General features: G+C 38.8%; 1 protein-coding gene and 1 non-coding gene across 2 annotated transcripts in view; both read left to right on the top strand.

Annotated features, from left to right (window-relative positions):
- DOCK4 (dedicator of cytokinesis 4) overlaps positions 1-21,608 on the top strand; it is a 475,175-nt gene that overhangs the window by 276,333 nt on the left and 177,234 nt on the right. The window contains exon 13 of the mRNA XM_061197939.1: positions 12,888-13,013. Coding sequence (XP_061053922.1) covers positions 12,888-13,013 — 126 coding nt within the window. The remainder of the gene's footprint in view (positions 1-12,887; positions 13,014-21,608) is intronic.
- On the top strand, positions 3,165-3,272 carry LOC133097097 (U6 spliceosomal RNA). The gene has a single exon (XR_009701970.1). It is a non-coding gene; the product is annotated as a U6 spliceosomal RNA (small nuclear RNA).

The following is a 21,608-nucleotide window of genomic DNA, read 5'->3' as shown; positions in this document are numbered from 1 at the left end:
GCTGTAGGTCAGCAACTGCAGTGGCTAATGACTTGATTATTGTAGAACAGGATGGTGGGCAACATTCTTTATTTTATAATTCTTTCCCTTTCAGTCTTAATTTCAACCAAGATTTGGGGGGCATTTTGTGACCAGTTTGTCCCACAGTCCTAGGAATGCTCATTCCCAGGACAGGCGAAGATTTTGTTGATGGGCCACTCAGTGTATTATTCCTGGTCTAGGTCCTGTTAACAGTAGCAAAAATCCTCTTGACCACCTCTCTTATTAGTCTGTTGTGGTCCAGGACATGGTTCCCTCTTGTTGCTTCTTCCCATGTCTATCGTTACACTATTTCAATCCTTGATCTTATGGAACTATATGTTTAGTCAATTGTTTCAAGTCTCCTAATCATCATTAATTTTATCTGAGGCTCAGTCATGCATTCGGTAATGCAAGAAACAATAATCTTGTGAAATAGACAAAATAGAAGTAGGATAGCTAGTAACATTAATAAGATCATTAGTAAGTATTTAAGCTAAGAATTTCAATTAGGTTCAGCCCAGGTTGTCTGACCAGTTTGTTCTTCACCAATTGCTCTCTTTAAAAGAAATAATATATTGGCACTGTACGTAAAATTCACCAAAGATATCTACACGCACAAGGTGAGTGTTGGGTGCCTTACAGGATTGAGAAGGGAATGTTATCTTCTAAGGAGTTACATGGCTGGCACCAGAAGAAGAAAAATTGATCTTCATGGTTGAACAGTTATTTCTGCCATTGGGGAGGTCTTATTAACACATAATGCAGATGCAGAGTGCAAGCTAGAGGGGAGGGCAGAAGCCCAAAAGGGCAGAGAAAAATTTTATGTTTAAAGTTTTCTTGTCTTGCCTTAAAATATGAATTTTTATTTCATCAAACAGTTTAAATGGTCAGTAATAGGCATATTCACAAATTAAATAATACTGGCTGAAAATCAGAAATCAAGGTGTGATTCTTTAGAAAGGAGAGTAATTTTTTTTTTAACTTTAAATTGGCTTTTAAAGTGCATCAAAAAGAGGAGATACATCCCCAAATTTGAGCAGTCACAACATTAATCACATAAGTGTCTAGATTTTCAATATGAAAATGTTAAAGGTCTTTTTTTTTAATTTTTCTTTTATTGGGGTATAGTTGTTTTACAGTGTTGTGTTTCTACTGTACAGCGAAGTGGAGTTCCCTGTGCTATACAGCAGGTTCTTATTAGTTATCTATTTTGTACACATTAGTGTATGTATGTCAATCCCAGTCTCCCAATTCATCCCACTCCCTGCCCCGGCTTTCCCCCCTTGGTGTCCATATATGTCTGTTCTCTACAACTGTGTTTCTATTTCTGCCTTGCAGACCAGTTCATCTGTACCATTTTTTTAGATTCCACATATATGTGTTAATATATGATATAGAATTATGCCATAGATTTAGTGGAAAACGGTTTAATGGTAGTGGAGTTTAAAGAAGTTCGAATAAGATTAACTCCATTATTAAAATGATCATGGGGAAGGTGATGATGCTGGTAGTGTTTATAATATTTGCCTTTGCTGCAGAGTTCATAGATCATAGAGATTTTGTACAAAACGAGGAGGAAGCCAGTGCTGGGAAGATGGCCTTAGTCATACCATGTAAGCCACCAAACATCTTTTTTAGGCTAAAACACTTCTGAGGCTATCTGCCAAACTGTATTTAAAAAAAAAAAAACCAGGGGCTTCCCTGGTGGCGCAGTGGTTGGGAATCCGCCTGCCAATGCAGGGGACACGGGTTCGTGCCCCGGTCTGGGAAGATCCCACATGCCGCGGAGCGGCTGGGCCCGTGAGCCACAGCTGCTGAGCCTGCGCGTCTGGAGCCTGTGCTCCGCAACGGAAGAGGCCGCGACAGTGGGAGGCCCGCGCACCGCGATGAAGAGTGGCCCCCGCTCGCCGCAACTGGAGAAAGCCCTTGCACAGAAACAAAGATCCAACACAGCCAAAAATAAATAAATAAATTAATTAAAAAAAAAAAAAAACCAAATATGTTCCATGCATTTGAATGCTTATAACTGGAAAACCTCTGGCGATGGAAAACTTCGTTCTTTGTAAACTGATGCTGCATTTACATATATTGAGACATGGAACATATCCATAAAGTTGTATAATTCTCTATAAAATGCATTCTTATATCCCAGTTCTTAGTTTGTTAGATCAGATCCTTAAGAATTATTTTAAATGCCTTTGTTAAACCAAAAAAAAAAAAGAAAGAAAGAAATGTTAAAGAACACTTGTCCTTTGGGTAATCTGGTCCTGCTGGAGAGAAGCTTTGAGCAGCTTGGTGGCCTCCTTCATATAATGAACACACATTTCAGTAGGCCTAGAGTGCTGTCACAGCTTCCACTTTATTTCTTCATCTAACCTGGCCCATTTCTACACTCTCATCTCTTCCTAATGCTTCTGGGTTTTCCTCAGTTGACTCATTTTCCAACAGTCTTGTCTCACTTGAACCACTCCTACCAGACATTTGGCTTCCTTTCTTCCCTCTGTTCCAGAGACCCTCAGACCCTGTCCCTGACCTCCCTGTATAAACACCTCGCCTCATCCCTTCTGGATTTTACTGTTTGATGCAGCCAGGATGTACCCCTGAAAGTTATATATGCTTCTGGTGTTTTATTTTAAAAGTCAATTACCTTACCTTATAGACACAATATAGAATATTCTAGTAGCCACAGCAAAACTCAGATGACAGATTTTGTAAATCAAACACATAGAAGGCAATAGAAGTAAAAATTCTTGCTCTGATACTAATGAGGCCTTAGGATTTCAGAAAAGAACAAATTTTACTGAAGATGAATTTATGACAGACTCTAATAACATCATCTTTAGGAAGCTTTGCTGACCTCACGACGTTAGTAATTTTGTGGTTCAAGTTTAGAAGTCCTAGCAGTTACGTTTTACCCTTAGTCCCCTACCTTCCGAACACAAAGTATGCAAGTACTGTCAAGAAATAGTGTTTTTAGAGTTTTGCCCCAGAACAGCAGCACGAGGAGCTGCATGAAACCGCTCAAAATTGGAACAACTATAACTGGTAAAGATCATATTTTTAAAAAGCATTAAAGTCTGAAAATTTTCTTAAGCGCATACAGCAAATGAAGAAATACTTATTCAAGAATAATACTAAATCTTGTGCTCGCTTCGGCAGCACATATACTAAAAATTGGAACGATACAGAGAAGATTAGCATGGCCCCTGCGCAAGGATGACACGCAAATTCGTGAAGCGTTCCATATTTTTGGGATATATGTACATGTATAGCTGAGTCACTGTGTTATAAAGCAGAAACTAACACACCATTGTAAAGCAATTTTACTCCAATAAAGATGTTAAAAACAACAAAAAAGAATAATACTAAATCTTGATAAGAACAGAGAGAGTGGGTGATGCTTGTGCCACAGCCCACTTCCTCCATCCCACCTGCCCCTGCCCAGTGTGATGGAAGTTCTCCTCTAGGCACTTGTGGCCAAGAAGATGGGGCTGCTTCTCCCCTCAGCTCTCAATCAAGGGATACTGTATCTGACCAAGAGGTGAAGGCCTCCAGTGTTTCTCATCTCCATTAGTTCTGAGTTGCAGAGGCTGAATTCCTGGCAAAAGTGGCTAAAAGGCTGGGGGCTCCCTTCTACCACCCTACCCCACTCATAGGGCAGAGGCTCCATCGTAGATATAGCAAGTCAAGAATATTGGGGTGTCAATTACCCTTGCCCCAGCTCACTCACTGGGTAGAGGTTCCACATGAGGAGACCAGAGGTTACTGGCCCAGCCTAGCACTGGCTCATAAAGCAGGGGTGTCACTCTAAAGAATGGACCCACCTCCAGCTCTGGAGCAGTGGGTCAGAGACTTGGCCCAGGGAAGAGGCAGTCCATAAAGAGAGAAAACTCACAAGCTCTGCTGAAAGAAAATGATTTTATTTGAAACAGAGTCTTCAGAAATTTAAGCCTATAGGAACTCTTGAAAACAGTGGAGATTTGGGGGGAAAAATTGGTTTTTCTCAGAAAAGAAAGAAAAAGAAGAAAAATGAACAGAACCTCAGAAAAATCCCACCAGGCACACCAACATGTATAAAATGAGAGTACCAGAAGGAAAGGAGAGAGAGAAAAAAGCAGGGAACATATTTTTTTAAATATTGACAAAAAACTTTCCAAATTTGATGAAAACGTTAATCTACACATCCAAGAAGCTCAATGACTCATCAGTTTCACTCTTCCTCTTTCCAATCCCATTTTCCAGGCAACCCTAAGAATACTTTCTTAAAACACAAATTGGATCATGTTTCCTTTACTTAAAATTCTCCAATGGCTTCTTGTTGCATTTAGAATAAGAGTAATTAATTATGGCTTCCGTGACTGCTGCTTATCTTTCCTGCCTCCCCTCCAACCTCATTTGACTCCTCTTGCTTCAGACACAGTGGCCTTCCTCCAGTTTCTCCATCACCCCAAGATCTTTCCTGTTGCAGGACCTTTGCACATGCTCTTTTCTTTTCCTGGTTCATCGTCTCCCCATCTTTTGCATTGCCATTTTTTTCTGTTTCCAAGCTTGAATGTTACTCTCTCAGAAATGCCTTCTGTAACCACTTTGCCTTTATTATTTTTATCTCAGTCTCTGGTTTATCTTATTTATAACAGTTATCACAATTAAAAGAGGAAAATTGTAGGATACTCAAGAGTTTGTAAACATTGATTAATTCTAGTAAACAGAACTCAGTAACTGAGGTAGGGAAGTACATTTTCCTCCATAATAGAACCTTTTGTGTGTATGCAGGTACTACTTAAAAAAATCTTTTAAATCTAGTTAAATTTTTAAATGCCCAATGTTTAACAGACACTCAGTATCTATTTCACAAATGAATAAAAAACACAATTATCAGATGTTTGCCTCAAGTTTGTTTCTTTGGTTTCCTAGTACCAAATAGGAAACAAAAAAAATTAGAAGGTAAAAAAATTTGCTGGGTCCTAAGGAGGTTACATTATTTTCCTAGCTTTGAGATTTAAGGCCCTAATTTATGTGTCCAACCCTCACTGTTGGACTCTTAAATGCTTTGGAGTTTTTCACATTTATAAGTAATAATGTGAGGAGTGTCTGCTATATTTTGGAATATGTCTTTAAAATAAAGCCTTAGAGTGGGGGAGGGATAAATTGGGAGATTGGGATTGACATATACACACTACTGTATATAAAATAGGTAACTAATAAGAACCTACTGTATAGCACAGGGAACTCTACTCAATACTCTTGATGGCCTATATGAGAAAAGAGTCTAAAAAAATGAGTGGATATATGTATACATATAACTGATTCACTTTGCTGTACACCTGAAACTAACACAACATTGTAAATCAACTACAATAAAAAATTTTTTTTAAAGCCTTAGAAATGAGATTATTAAGGGAGAATGTGAGCTTTTTAATGAATTTTGCCACATTAACAAAATAAAAAGCAGCTGAGGGCTTCCCTGGTGGCGCAGTGGTTAAGAATCTGCCTGCCGATGCAGGGGACGTGGGTTCGAGCCCTGGTCCGGGAAGATCCCACATGCCGCAGAGCAGCTAAGCCCGTGCACCACAACTACTGAGCCTGCGCTCTAGAGCCCGGGAGCCACAACTACTGAAGCCCACGTACCTAGAGCCCATGCTCCGCAACAAGAGAAGCCACCGCAATGAGAGGCCTGCGCACCGCAGCGAAGAGTAGCCCCCGTTCACCGCAACTAGAGAAAGCCCACGCACAGCAACAAAGACCCAACACAGCCAAAAATAAATAAATAAAATAAATAAATTAAAAAAAAAAAAAAAAAGCAGCTGAGATGGTCATTTTGGAATAAAACCTGGGACAGTTTATTGAGGACATCAGAGACAAAAATCAAAGATTTTTGGAAAGTTTTGAAGCTGTAGATTCAGAATTGCAGTATTAATAAAACTGGAAAAAAGATGAAGAAATTGTTTGGGGATTGAGTGGAAGAGACTGGTTTTAGAATGTAGGTTTGCTTTCACAGTTTCTGTGTACTCACGATAATTGCTGAAGTTATTTCTCATCCTCTATAATTACTTATGATATTAAGTTTAATCCCTCTCTAATTCTCACCTAGACTGTTAAATTTATCCGTAATATGTATCCTGCCAAATCTTCCTCTGTTGTACTGCCAGAATCCTCTTTCCCAAATAAAAATCTGTTCTCCATCTCATGCCCCATTTCAAGTTTTATTGATTCATCAACTTGTGATGCCAGCTTGGCCCCTTCCTGTGGTGTTGCAAGGCAAGCTTCCCAGATCTGGCCCAATCTCCGTTTCATTGTCTCTCCCTACACTCTGCCTTCAGCCCAACATAACCCTCTTTGGATTGTGGTATTAGTAGCCACACAGAGTTGTGATACTGTAAATGTTCATACCCCAGAAGTGAATGCCTTTATGACAGTTTTATTAGAAATCGAACTAGTGATACAGCCTTCAGTAATTTTACTAGGAATCAGAAGATCTCAGTGATTTCAAAACAAAACAGGGCAAAGACATTTCTTTTACCCATTCTATGTGTTTCTGTCTTTGCTCACAACTCCCTGCTGTATTTTGTGTGTCCTCTCCCTACTCAGTTCTTAAAAAAAATGACCTCCTTTGATAAATTATTCCCTGCCTTTTTTCATTTAGATTTTGCCATGTTATATATGATGATTTTTTTTTTCAAATCTTTTTAGTCTTGTTCAAATACTCCCATTTTCTAAAATGAGTTTTCTTAAACTTTAGAATATTTTGGCTGAGTTGAGATAAAGAGCCTAATTCAGCGTTCTCTATTTGACACTTTATTTTGAGAAAAAGTAAATGAAGCAATTTTTTTGGTCTTTTCTTAGCATGTGGATATTTTTAAATACTGAAAATGGAAAGAAAAGACCATTTCAGTTTGATCATCAAACTTCATGAAAATCCTGTTTGAGAAAATTAAATGAGTAAGGATTAATAGATATATGCCAACTGTATTCTTTGTTTCCTCCCCCATAGGTCACTTCAGGGATTTGTTTATATTAGTTTGGGTTTGTAATGTGACCTTTGGATATCCCACTTGTGAAAATATTTTTGCACTATTAGCACATCTATTCTTAGCTCAGATGTTTTTAGCACATGTATTTTTAGAACATATACTTTAATATTCTACCATTTTTCTTCTATACTGGTATAGAAACTCAGGAGAATTAAAAAGAAAAATGTAATTGTGTAATGTTAAGTACTTTTTACATTTAAGTCAGTTATGTAATCAATATTGTGCCTTTATTTTATACTTTAATTTGGCACATTTGCAAATTTTTTGAAGCAAAGGACAGTTTTTGAATTAAATATTGATGAGATTGATAGTTTTTAAATACTATATAAGTAAATTTTTGCTCGGTTAATTAATTTACCCATTTACAACTACAATTTAATTGTGCACTGAAGACACACTATTACATATTCTTCAAAGACCGCTTGTGTTATTGTAAAACAATAGGGATTTCAAGGATTTTAAAATAAATTGGCTTTTGAAACATGGTAGACTGACTCTTGTAATCTCCCCTTCAAACACATAAAAATGCTGGGTAAATTACAACTAAGATGTGGTAAGAAATAGAAAATGAAGCTTCAAAGAAAGGAAGGGACATCTTGCTGACATTAAGAGGAAGCTCCATACCAGAAGGGTAAACACTCAAATAGGCGCTCCAACAGGAAAGGGGGGTGTGAATATAGGCCCTGACGACTGGGGGCTTAAGTTTTAAATGTCTCATGGAAGTCAAGACATGATTTGTTATATCTGCTCCCTCTCCCTCATTGCTGATTATTTCATGATTGATTGTTGTTTTTACCATCATTTTATTGTGACTCAACTTCAGTGGGTGTTGCATTTTTTCATAGGAATCCTATGTACCGTGGGTATGAAAGTGGCAGTATGGAGTGATTATACATTTACTGTTTTCAGGCTACTCAACTGGGGCCCGTTACTTACCTTGGATTTCATAGCTATGGATTTTTCCAAACTACTGAGTTAATTTAAATTCAGTGGCTTAAGCTTGGAGTTTCTGTCTCACCAGAGAATCATGTACCCTCATCACCTTTTTAAAACAGAGAACAGTTCTTTCAAGCCCAGTATTAGAGGACTGACTTCTAAGCATTACTTGTATGTTCCCTAAGCCATATCTCCTAGAAGTTCAGATAATAAACTATCAGGAAAAGACTAAATAAAAGGTAGAAAAATAGGTTCATAATGAAAAAGAAAACATGAAAAAATGAACAAGGAGAGTTTCAAATTCATGCATCAAAAAAATATTAAACATCTATATGTCTGCATTATTCAAGGCACTAGTAATACAGCATTTAAGAAAGCAAATACAAATCTTCATCCTCGTGGTGCTTAGCTTCTAGTGGTTAGAAAGAACTAAATAGAATTTCTAAAATTGTTTTAAAGAAGAAGTCATTGAAGAAAAATTAGTGCACTGCTTAAATACCAAATGAGCACAACTGAAAAGAGAAAGAATAATGTGATATAACAGCAGTGGCAGTGGTAGTTGTAGTAGCAGCTGCTAACATATTTGAGCACTTCCTTTATACCAGGTATTGCCCAAAGTATTTTATGGAGTTGGTGTCATTATCATCTTTATTTTACAGATGTGGAAACCAAAGCACAGAGAAGTTAACATTGAGACAGGGTCATGATGCTGTATGATAGACTTCTTAAACTGTACACTTAATCACAACATGCATTTATCAAATATATTTGTCACTATTTTCCATTTTTGTGTTGCTATACATTTGCAGCTATGTGTTATTTGGTTCATTGGTGGCAAAACGGCTGATCTAGTCTAAAATTAATTTTGCCTGCTACTTAATAAATCATGCTGTGCTTGCCTTTTTTTTATGTAAAAGTGCAGAATTTCATGAATTTAAAGAGAATCATCTTATAGAGAGTTAGCGCCGATTCCTAAGAAATTAGAGTTACCAAAGAATCAACCACATTTGGTTTAACAGATACCAAGCCTTTCTTTCCTGTAGTTCTGCTCCGTAAGCTGAGTTTAATCATGAAAAAATGTTGTTTTGTGACTCTAGATTAATTAATGACTATGCCTCTGTTTAAAATTAGATATCAAATCTTTGTAATTGGGTCTTAAACATCTAGACTGATTTTTTAAAATTTTGTTTCATGATTGTCTCTTCTAATAAGAGGAACATTTCTCCCTTAGCCATTTCATTTTTGGCATTTATATTAACAGCCAGAAAAAAATTGATTGTGGAACATTATTGATCTATTTTGTGAAATTAAAAATTTAACCTAATTTTTTAGCTTATTGGTTGTCATAACTCCCAGTTTAAAAAAAAAATCTTCCCTGCACTTTCAAATTCCCTCCATCAGTCATAATTTTTCCTTATTTTAATATTCCTATCATGCACTTAACCCTTGCTGCTTCATATTCTACTTATGTGTGTGTGTCTTACTTTCATTAGTATTGCAGTGGCTCTTGGTGGGCTGGTCCCTGTAGATTCACTACTATGTCATGTTTCTTTGTCTTCCTGAAAGTACACCCCCTCTTTGATGTTTCTTTGTTAAGTGTTGTGGTTTTTTATGGAAATTGAATTGATGATTTGGGAAGAGCCAAGTACATTGTGGTCAAGCCCTTGGCCCACTTGACCTTTCCAGTTCTTGATTATCAGTGAGTTCTTCATTCTGAAGAAATTGGATCACCTCAACAATACCTTCCCCTCCAAACTGATATCAGTAGGCCAGACAAATGAAATCATTATGCCTGGGGCTTTCATCTATATCTTTCTAAACCTTCAGATTGAAAACTACCATATCTTCTAACCAAATTTTAGGATGCATTCAACTGTTGAATGCCTAGTTTTCCTTTTTCCCCTCTACTATTTTGTCTGTTTTCCCCCGTCACTTCCTCATTGCCTTCCCTTATCCATTAGCTGGCTCCTTTCTGTCTGTTGTCTTCTACTTGGGTCCTCTCTATCCTCTTGCCTTCTCTCATCTCAGTGTCTCTGGCTGTCTCGAGAACATTGATGCATTTCTTTGTTCATGCTTACATCTATCTGTCTTTCCACAAAACATATTTTTTCTCTATTTCCTATCTTTAATTGTCTTTAGAATCCACATTGATTGAATGCCTTTCTTTTCTCATTGTCTTATCCTCTGTATTCAACTTATGTAAAAAATAAAATAAAATAAATCACTGATGGTTAAATGAATTCTGGCTCCAATAGGGCAAAACAAGAATCCTGGTCAATTTCCTTCCTCCAGTCTCTACCCTGAATAGCATGATCTCTTTGTTTTTTCATTACTGTTTAGTTCTTTTCTTACATTGTACATACCACATAAGGTTGCTAGTGTCTCTGATCAGGTCCTTTGATGAGAAGTTCTAGTAAAATGATCTGTCCTTGCAAAACATCACAGGACCTCAAGAATTTTGTTTAGTGCTTGTGATTCTCTATTTGAAAGCATTGCTTATAGTATCCTGGGGTACTAGAGTGTTCTACCCAGCAGGAGGGATGGTTATTATGTACTGTGTCTGGCACACACTGCTATTCTAGAAATACCAGCTTCTGCTGATGTTCATGATGATGGTGACAGTGTGGGTGAGTGTTTTGAAGGCAAAAGGACAGAAGTAGGAGGAGAACAGAGACACCAGTAATGAGGTGGGGGTACTGGGAGAGCGTGAGGCAGGAAGAAATAGCTGCTGGGACAGATGGATTATAACATGTGTTAGTTTATCTTCATTCACCAGCCTCTGGGTTTTAAAAGGAACCGGTAGTACCACATCAAAGCTGTCCGCATCAAACCATCCAGATGACTCATTCTCCCCTGCTTCATTCCATGTGGCTATCAGAGGACTGACGCTCCTCCACTCTATCACCTTCAGTCATCCATCTCGTGTGGGCTGGGGGCAGGGAGGGAGCTAAAGGATAGTTAGGTGAAAATCGGATGAAGATTTAATTAAAGTTCCTGAGTGCCTGCCAGATTTAATCTAATTCTCACAACTTTCTGACACCGACATTCTATTAGATCCACACACCAGAGGACACAGTGATGCAGCCACATCCTGCCCTTCTTTTCTTATGTCATTGCCTTTTTGGGTATGCCTCATCTAAGTCAGATTCGAACCCCAGGAAAGGCTCCATCTTCTCTCCGAGCCTAGTACTTTTTTTTTTTTTAATTTTATTTATTTATTTATTTATTTATTTATTTATTTATTTATTTATTTATTTATGGCTGTGTTGGGTCTTCGTTTCTGTGCGAGGGCTTTCTCCAGTTGCAGCAAGTGGGGGCCACTCTTCATCGCGGTGCGCGGGCTTCTCACTATCGCGGCCTCTCTTGTTGTGGAGCACAGGCTCCAGACGCGCAGGCTCAGCAATTGTGGCTCACGGGCCTAGTCGCTCCGCGGCATGTGGGATCTTCCCAGACCAGGGCTCGAACCCATGTCCCCTGCATTGGCAGGCAGATTCTCAACCACTGCGCCACCAGGGAAGCCCCTAGTACTTTTTTAAAAAAACAAATTTTCCTGATGTTTTACCCACTCTATTGAAAAGCAAGCAAACAAACCAACAAAACACTCCTTTTGTTGTTGCTTGTTTCTTCATATTACTGAAGACAAGTGAAAGGAAGTTTCCAATCTAGGTGCATGGCAAATGTCTTGCACTTCTGTTGCATCCCAGCATGATTGTTGCCATGCTTATGGTGTATGTTTGTAGATAGCATTGTAATGCTGTGCATTAGGAATTGGGAGTGACTACTTGCACAATAGTATGTATGTTACTGAGTGAAAAGGGTGATAAGTAATGATGTAGATGGAGGATCTTTGGAGTACAGATTTATCATTCTCTTGCTCCACCATCCATATTCATTTTAAAATTGAATTCAGGTTAATGATGATTGAAAGTTTTTTAAAAAATAAGTCACCTTTGACTGGGTTCATTTTCTATCACTAATGTAAGTGAGGGACTTTTTTTTTTTTTGTCTTTTTTTGTTTTAAAATAATAGAAGAAAAAAGGAACAGGGAATTAAAAGACTGAAAGAGAAACAGCATGTTGGAAATAGGCAAACATAATTATTCAAAAAGATAGGACATTAATTTTTTCCTATAGCTAGAGTTGGGAGAATAAGGTATGAAAAACATATCAGTCAATGTCCTCAGTATATCCTGCTGTGGTAATGTCACTGTAATTGGGGTAACAAAAAAATTTAATTTTACTATTTTACTGACTAAATTCCCTCTTGTTTATCAAAGTGGCCTGCATCCTACTCAATTCTGCTCAGTAGAAAATAATGTGATTATGAGTTTCTACGGTATGTAATATTAAGGATATAATCTTGGTTTTATTACAATCACCTTTCTTAAATTTTTTTTAAAAATCTCTAAATATCCTTAAGATCCTTGAATTTTTATGTCTTTAGATTTGTGTTCATGTTAAACTTATGATATTTGATAAGTAATTATTCACAGGCCTTACAGAGTTTTAAAGAAATTAGCACTCCCATTTTAAGATCAATGTCTTCCAGGGCTGGATAGCCCCTGCCATTTGCTAGGATGAGGTTGGTGCAGGGGTGTTTCTGTCTGGCAGGGCGCTGGAGAAGCGGGTGATGGGACTGGAAGCCAGACTTCCTCTTCTTAGTGTTCTGTTCAGGTTTTTTCCAGCTTCTTGGAACCTTCTTTGTTAGTGGAAAAACTCAGGTAGTCAAGTTGGAAAAGTGTTCTCTAGATATTTGTCTTATAGATTCCGTTAATTTTGTCTGAATATTAATCTTCAGTTTAAAACAATGATACCATAGATTTGGGCTTGTTGAAACAATTTCAGTTTCTGTTCATGCTGTTTCTGTCCTTTTTTTTAACTCTGGTCTCATTTGTTTTAGGTTTAGCAGTTTCCCTACAACTCTTGCATGGAGACATTGAACAAATCAGAAGGGAATACTCATCAGTATTTTCTCATGGAGTATCCATCACCCGGAAGTTGGGTTTTTCTAATATTATTATGCCTGGTAAGTGACTTGGGATGCACTACATGATGAAATATGGCTACTTCGTCTGCTTTTGACGCTTGAGAAATTTTTCAAATTGTCAGCTTCAAAGAGTTCAAATGGGCCATGCTTAAGAATAAAATGAGGTATTTAATTCTTTTTTTTAAAAATCTTTACATTTTTATTATATTAGGGTGGATAACTTGTGGGGGTCATGGTTGCATTTCATTAGGACCATAATAGGAAAACTGAAGTTGAATACAGAAAATATTTTACCCTCTGGTGGGAAGTGTTATTGAAGTCACTTAGGGGAAATCCTTACAGGTTTTGGCAAGAACAGTTATTAAGCAATGGTTAGCCTTTTTTGGAGGATTTTTCCACCAGAGATATGTATGTATATGTGTATATAAATAAGCAGCCATATGCAAACGCCATATGTATTTCTATACATCTCCTAGTTCTATTTGTATATATAAATCAGATCTATATTAGCAACCAAAAGAGACTCCAAAAAAGTGTTTGTTTCTGAGTGGAAATGGTAGACGTTAAGGAGATTCACACCATCAAAGTAAATGCCAAGTAATAGTCTTTCTCAGGGCTCTACATCCTACTTTCCACAACCAAGAAAAAAAAAATAGAAAGACCAAATAGTCTCAAATTGTCGACAGTATTTTTAGAAATGAGATCATTTAAATCACTGTTTAAATCCCATGTGTAAAAAGCAAGCAATGGAAGTTGCATCTGACAGGCCCCTGGTGCAGTTATGAGACTGATGGTAGGACTGTTGTCCATAAAGACCTAACATGATGCAGAAACTGACTGGCATTGACTGTCACGGCATTTTTTGATCTCCTGACGGAAATTCATTCATGCAGGAAAGCCTAAGAGAACAGCCTGGAAAGTTTCCTGAGATGGCCTGACCTAGCTTAGGGACCCAGTCTGCCTGAACATCTTCTGTTAACTATTGTCGAAAATGACTGTTTACAGCACTGTTTACTTGGTGGCATGTTATTCAGTGGCTCTTGCAACCATTCATTATTTCCTTCAGTTGCTATAAATAGCTGGTATTTCCTCTTTAACACAAAAAGAAAAAAATTTCATCCCACTGGGAAGCAAATTGATGGGTAAATCTAATATAAAAAGCATATTTTAGAACAGAATGCAGCCAGCTGCTAAAAGAATTCCTCAGCTTGGTCTCCGAGCAGTATCATTGAGAAATGGAAAAATATCAAGCAACATGACACTTCACTGGCTGAATAATTGTCTGGGGTGTGCTGTGCTCACGCAGCTCTTGTCTGGCTTTAATGATGAAAATGAGCTTTCTGTGGAATAAGGCTCGCTTCTGTCCCTTTCCCACACCACGTTGTAATGACGAGGTTCATGCTGACCAGGGAATCAATCCTCCCAGACACACGTCTGCAGTGCCCAAGACTGCAAGAGATTTTTTTTAAAGCACTTTCTTCTTTTTCTTCTCTCATTTTTTCTTCTTTGGCTTCTGAGTCTTTCAAATTAGATGGAGAAGGGAAAGATGTGTGTATTAACTTAAACAGCTGAAAGCAACTTTTGGAATGTTTTACATTGGCAAACATAACAGCCATTGTTTTGTTTTCCTTTGTTATTTTTTAGAATTTTGACTTGTCAGTTAATTCTCACTGGTGGCTCTGATGAAAACTTGAGCTGAGTTTTCAATAAGAAAATATATGTGAACAGCGTTTCTGATCCCAGTGTTGTATTGACAGTCTGCTAGCATGATGGGTTTTGTTTGTTTGTTTGTTTTTCTTTTGTTTTTCTAGACTTGTCCTTCAGAGTTAGTATTGTGATAGGGGTCAGGATGGGTGAAGCACGTGTTTATACCTACAGGACCTTCATTAACTTAGTTACTGCCTTTCTGCAGAATAAATTATCTGTGGTCCTGACACTAACAGGAACGTACACAAAACTCTTCTTGAGGGTCACAGAATGTCATCAATGCCAAACTCTTTTTGGGATGGGAAAACCGTGGAAACAGAGATTCTCCCCTTGGTCTGGCTTTTGCATGGGCTGGTCTCGGGAATGTCACCTGGTATAAGGAGACTACCTGCCCATATGCTTTCGGGCTGTCATGAAGTCCTCTGAACCCTTCCTGTTGCTAAGGGTCAGTCATTCAGCACTTTATTTCTTAGAGTACCCAGTTTCCAAAGAAGAAAAGTTACCCTCTGTGAAGCTCCATCACTGCCACCTACGAACCAAATAACTGCAGAAAGTTCCATGGTCTGACCTCTGAGCCCATGAGAGGGAGGGCAGTGAAAATGTTTCAATCAGTGCTCTCCAGTTGAAATACAGTGCGAGCCACAAATGTAATTTTAACTTTTCTAGTAACCATTTAAAAAAAAGTAGGAAGAAGGAGATGAAATTAATTTTAACAATATATTTTATTTAACCCAATGCATCCAAAATATCGTTTTAATAGGTAATCCATATAAAAAATTCGTAATGAGTTATTTTACACTATTTCAACCTAAGTCTTTGAAGGCTGGTAACTACTATACATTACAGCACATCTCTCTTCAGCCAAGTCACATTTCAAGGACTCAGTTGCCACATGTGGCAGTCGTTATGGGATTGGACAGCCAAGCTCTAAATGTCTTAACAGACTGTACAAAGCAGAGCTCGAGCCGTTGCTGAATATCAGGAAGGACTAAGTTTCCATCCACCAGACACTTTGGAACAAAGCTGGCTGATGTGTCAGGAATGTCATGGGAGGTCAGGCGGTGTCCTCCTCCCACCCTAAGGGTCCATTCTTATTCTGAGTTTATGCTTCTTTCTAGGCAATCATCATGGTCTCCCTACTTTATCTTCCCTACCTGTACCCTCTCTCCTGGAGACTTGTTGTCACATATCAACCAGTAAAACTATCCCTCTTTGTTAAGGAACACCTAATTAATACCTTCCAGTGCATTCACTTTTAATACATCTTGGCAGTTCCTAATCCTAAAAAGAATTAAGGAAAAGTGGTGGACTGATAGGGGAGGGAAGGGTTGAGATTTGGAGGCTAGAGGCTCACACTGAAAACGATGAACAGAGCCTGTGTTTCAAATGGTTGCCAGTAATAGTAGCTGTGATAGTGATTTCCAGATTTGTTTAAGTTTATTTTACAAGTATTTTCCAGAGTAAGCCTCCTTTTCCTTTGGTCTTTAGGCAGTAGTTCAAATAAGTCAAATTTCTATTTGGTCAAAGTTGACTAGATAGTGATTTACAAGACTGGGGTAAGAAGAATGTTGTAGAGGTGTTTGCCTCCCATTTAAGAAGATAAATAATTTTATTCTTTTAAATATATATATATTATTATTATTTACCACTTACTGACAGAGACATGTACATCACCAGATGGAATTGCCTCAAATAATCCTTCTTTTGGAGAAAGCAAGTGGGACCCTGCTTTATTTGATGTTCCCTAAAAATATATCCTAAATCTAACCAAAGCTCACCACGCCCCAGTCTAAGTCACTGGACCTCCATATCATATAGGTGCAACTACTCTGCTTAGATCTGAACCCCTGATCATGCCACCAAGGGGTGGTGGTCTTTCACCCAATGCATGCCACAGTGACCAAAGAGAGGGGGAGGCGTGTCACCCTGAGGTTGGATCCCAGCCCCAGATCACATTGAGGAAGAGGCTGCTGCCCCCAAATTATAAAGCTTACATGCCCCACTTGCCCAAGGTTGTAGGATTTCCCCAACAGGCACTACCAGAAATGCATGCGTTGTCCTAGAGTGTGAAGGGCAGCCCATCCCTGCTCCTATCTCTGCACCACTGTCTGGAAAGTCCTTCACGGCTGCTGTTGTATCATTTGCCATTGCTTGCTTGATAGTCATAAGCAGAAATTAAAAAGCTACCCCCTCAAAAGTTTAACATCTCAGAGTATTCTTTTAAAATAAAGCAAAACAAAAACGAGAACAGATATGTTTTACTGCAGTGTACTCTATGTGAGAAATCCAAGGTTAATTTTTCATCCCATGCGTAAGTGTTCCCTGTATTTGGTCTGCCTTGATTTCCTGTTACTTGTGAATCTTGCCCCTACCCCTTACCCTGCCCCTCCCCCCTCCACCGCTGCCCTGAAGGTATCCTGAGGTAGTAGAAGCCTAGGTGTGGATGGCATATTATATTAGCTTCCTATGGCTACTGTAACAAATCGTCACAAATGGGGTGGCTTAAAACAATGCGAATGTACTATTTTACAGTTCCGGAGATCAGAAGTTTGCATGAGTCTCACTGGGCTAATATCAGGGTGTCAGCAGGGCTGCATTTCTTCTGATGGCTGTAAAGGAGAATGCATTTCTTTGCCTTTGCCAGCTTCTGGAGACTCCCTGTACTCCTTGGCTCATGGCCCAACATCATTCAACCTCTGCTTCTCTCATCATATCCCCTTCTCTGACCCTGACCTTCTGCCTCCCTCTTATAAGGACCTTTGTAATTATATTGAGCCCACCCTGATAATCAAAGAAAATCTCCCCATCTCAAGATTGTCAGCTTAATCACATCTGCGAAGTCCCTTTTGCCGTGTAAGGTAATCTATTCACAGGTTCCCAGGATTAGGACCTGGACATCTTTGAGGAGGTAACGGGGTGCCTGCTACACACATGAAGGGCTATCCAGCTCAACCATGTGTCCAGTGCATGAATGTCTTCCTGAGGTCCCTGAGGATGGTTTTCTGGCTTGTACTTGAGTATTAATAATGGCCAAGATCACACCATCACATCTTACATCTTCTCTCAAAATGACCTCTTTCATGTTGAACTCGTCTCCCTCTACCTTCTATCCATTGTGTTGAGTTTCTCTGCTTGTAACCTTAACATTTTAAAATTCAGTTAACTCTCTTGTCTCCCTCATCTCTCCTCTGATGGGTCCCTTCTCCATATCCTTTATGGTCTGGATTATACCGTTTCTGTCTGTCTCTGTCCTAGAAATGAAATCAGTGCTTCATAATTGGTCTGACCAATCAGGGTGGGACTGATACCTTCCTTGCTCAAGGCACTAGTCTTTTGGAGACAAAGGCTGAATTGCACTAGCTTATTTGATGGATGTTCTCATCCTATTGAATTACATTTTCATGGGTAAAGCAGAGATACAGATAGTACATTGGGCATGTTTCTTAATCTCTATACTTTAGTTTCCTCATCTGTAAAATAGAAATAGTAGGGCCTTTCTATAAGGTTAATGTGAGGATTTAATGAGATATTCTACTTATAGCACTTGGCAAAGTACCTAACTACTGTCTATCTGCTACTATCTACTACTAAACATCATCATCATCATCATCATATCATCTAAGTTCACAAAAACCCGGAGTCTTTTATGTATGTTCTTTTGTTTTTAAGAAGGACAGGGGGCTTCGCTGGTGGTGCAGTGGTTGAGAATCTGCTTGCCAGTGCAGGGGACATGGGTTCAAGCCCTGGTCTGGGAAGATCCCACATGCCACGGAGCAACTAGGCCCGTGAGCCACAACTACTGAGCCTGCACGTCTGGAGCCTGTGCTCCATGACAAGAGAGGCCACGACAGTGAGAGGCCCGCGCACCGCGATGAAGAGTGGCCCCTGTTCGCCACAATTGGAGAAAGCCCTCGCACAGAAACGAAGACCCAACACAGCCAAAAATAAATAAATAAAAAAATTAAAAATTAAAAAAAAAAAAAAAAGGACAGGAACTTTTCTTTTCCAGTTCCAAAAATAACAGCAAATATCTAGCACAGAAAAGGCACTGGACTAGCCCCTGTGGCTGGGGACAGTGGTTTACTTGATGTAATGGGCATGTCCTCTGTGCCTTTATCCAGTTCATTCATAGGACAGAATCAAGGATCAGGGTTTTCAGCTACTGATAAAAACCTCTTGCCTGTTGAGGTCAAGCCATAAATCAACCCCATTTGATTATAGTCACTGAACTCTTTGAATTTGTTCCTACTGCTGTGGCCTTATCTCTATCTCGTCTACAGTGATGTTTTGAGAAGCCTTCACATGTGTAAAGGCTTCCCAGCCAGTGGGCCTGTGAAACAGAGGAAAGTGTCAAGCACATCAAATTTACAGAGTAATAAGTTTAAGATGTGCAAGGTATTAATAAACATTGTCAGGCAAGTAGCTTTTCACAATTGGTGCTATGACTCCATTTCATACTCAGTTTATGATTTCTCTCTTAATTACCCAAGGTGCTTTCTTAACACCATTTGGGCTTATTAGTGTTCTCCAGAGCCAACCTCAAGTGTATTGACTTTAATTAGCACTTGTTTCAACTTTATCCTTCTGCGTATTTTGGCAAAACGTGGCACCTTGCAGTATTAGAATATAGCAAGCTGCAGATTCCTGGGGGGACACATGTAGAATGGCATCCAGGAGAAATGTTCTTGTCATGTATTCTCTTTTCAAAGAAATCTTATTTTAGTCTAAAAGTTTTGCAAAAGATAAAGAGGGTTACAGGGACAGGGGTAGGGACAGTTAAAGAACAGAAAACTAAAACATATGTATAAGGTGTTTTAATTTATGAATGTGTTAACGGTCCAGAAGTTCTTTTGTAAGTCACAGAAACAGCAAGCATAGCATAATAGTCTCGGCCCTCCTACTGCCTCTCCCATCCCTACCTCTGCCTTTACCCCTTCCCTACTTTAATAACACAGAAACTTGAGGCCCCAAGGTTTATCTTACCCTGTCTAGACTAATGGCACAGAGAAGAGACAGTAGCAGAGAAAGACTTGAATCCAGATCTCCTTATTCCAGTCTTCCTGTGACCCTACAATTTTTTAGGCTTATTTGAATTCAGAAGAGAGAGAAGAATCCAGCTAAGTTATAAGCTAAACCAGCTCTAGGGGTCCATTTGGGAAGCACAGGCCATTTTTAACTTTGGTCCCTTTGGAAACACACCATAGCTTCCACAGATGTCTCATCCTCTTAGTGAGGGCCTCTCTCATGTGACACCCCCTCTCCTCCATTCAACACCCCGTCTCCTCTTACTTTTATCCATGGCACTTAGCATTATTCAGTGTGCTCTATGTTTTACTTCTTTGTTCAAGACCTACTCCTACTAGAATCCCTCCACAGGGAAGGCATTTTTGCTTTGTTCACTGCTGAATCTACTGGGCCTAGAATAATATCTGGCACATAGTAGGTGCTCACGGTATATTTGCTGAATGAATACACGAAGAAAGAATTTCCTGGCACTGGCAGTATGTTACTGTCCCCCCACCCCTGTTCTTCTGTAGGGCCAGCCTGCACACAGCGGGGGGAGACACGTTGCCTTGCAAACCTCCCTCACCGCCCCCCTCCCCACCCCCCGTCTTTGCTTAAGTCAGAGTTGCCAGTCCTTCCAACAGGTGAGAGTTGGAAGTCCCTCTCCCAAGAAACACTAACTCTCCGTTTTGCGTGACAGTTAATCCCCATGTGGTTTGGACAAGCTAATCACTCACTATGAGAAATTTCTAAGGTAAAAACTCCTGTAGCTGTACTTCCCATTAATCAGTGTGTGTTTTATAGTCTGTGTGTAAGCACGGCCACTCATCATGTGTCACCTACTCCAAGAAGCAAAGGAATTTTACTACTGTTAACTAACATCTTTTGCTCTGAAGTACCTTGATTTTTGTGTTGTTTTTTTACCTGCCAAGTCTGTTCGCGGGAAAACTATTGTCAAGAATTTCCTCTCGGATTGTTGAAATAGCACGTGTGCAGACCATTAGCATTGCAGACCTGTTTTGAGTTGAAATTGATGGCTTCAGAGGACAAAGTTTGTGAGCTTATTTATTCTATAATGGAATTGTTAAATAGCACTGAGAATGTGTGTTATGTATGTATGAATACATATATATATATAAAATGATAAATTTATAGTAATTAAATGAACTGGGTTATTAAAAAAACTAGAAAACTTGTAAAATTTACTGGACCATTTTCTCTTAAAATTTTTTTTAATGGATATGGTTAAAACAAAAAACCTTCAAAACATACACATATAATTTTACATGTGTTGAAATACGTTGCTTTTCTCCTGGAATTCCAAGTTCATTGCCTTTGCAGGTTGATTTGTATGAGTTGTATGAGCGGACTGAGAAATTCATAAGACAGAGACCACTGTATTAGTTGTTTCCACTAATGTATTCCTTATATACTCTTTGTAAAGGGTGGGTGAGACTTCATCCTTTTTAGAACTTATTCAGTTTCTGTCTTTTATGGCCCATCTGTTTCCTGTTCAGCCAAAGTCATTTGCAAATGATGTTCTCATTAAAAGTTGGTCTTTATGAAGGAAGGTGACCAGGCACACTGGTATTCCTCCATGGTTTTGAAAGCTAGGGTACTTTCTTATAAACACTTTGGTCAGGAAGTTTGAGAAATTGCCCAAGTGTGGGCATATTTGTATGGTTATTGTTCCTTCTGGTGATTTACTTTCTTGAGACATTTTTTATTAGGAAAAAAAAATATTGCTTTTGGGCCTTCAAATGTTTGAAAGCTATGTTAAGTAAAAGTAAATTCAACCTTGCCAACCTCACCAACATTTACGTTCAAAAACTTTCTAGTCACACTTTGTTTACTTACTTCTCATGTCCGTATCCACTCACTGCTTACCCCTAATTTAATTCTTACAGGAGAGATCAAAGCATG

Source organism: Eubalaena glacialis, chromosome 8 (genome assembly GCF_028564815.1).
Source record: "Eubalaena glacialis isolate mEubGla1 chromosome 8, mEubGla1.1.hap2.+ XY, whole genome shotgun sequence".
In the NCBI taxonomy this organism is placed as follows: Eukaryota; Metazoa; Chordata; class Mammalia; order Artiodactyla; family Balaenidae; genus Eubalaena; species Eubalaena glacialis.
This window is presented reverse-complemented; position numbering and strand designations above follow the sequence as displayed.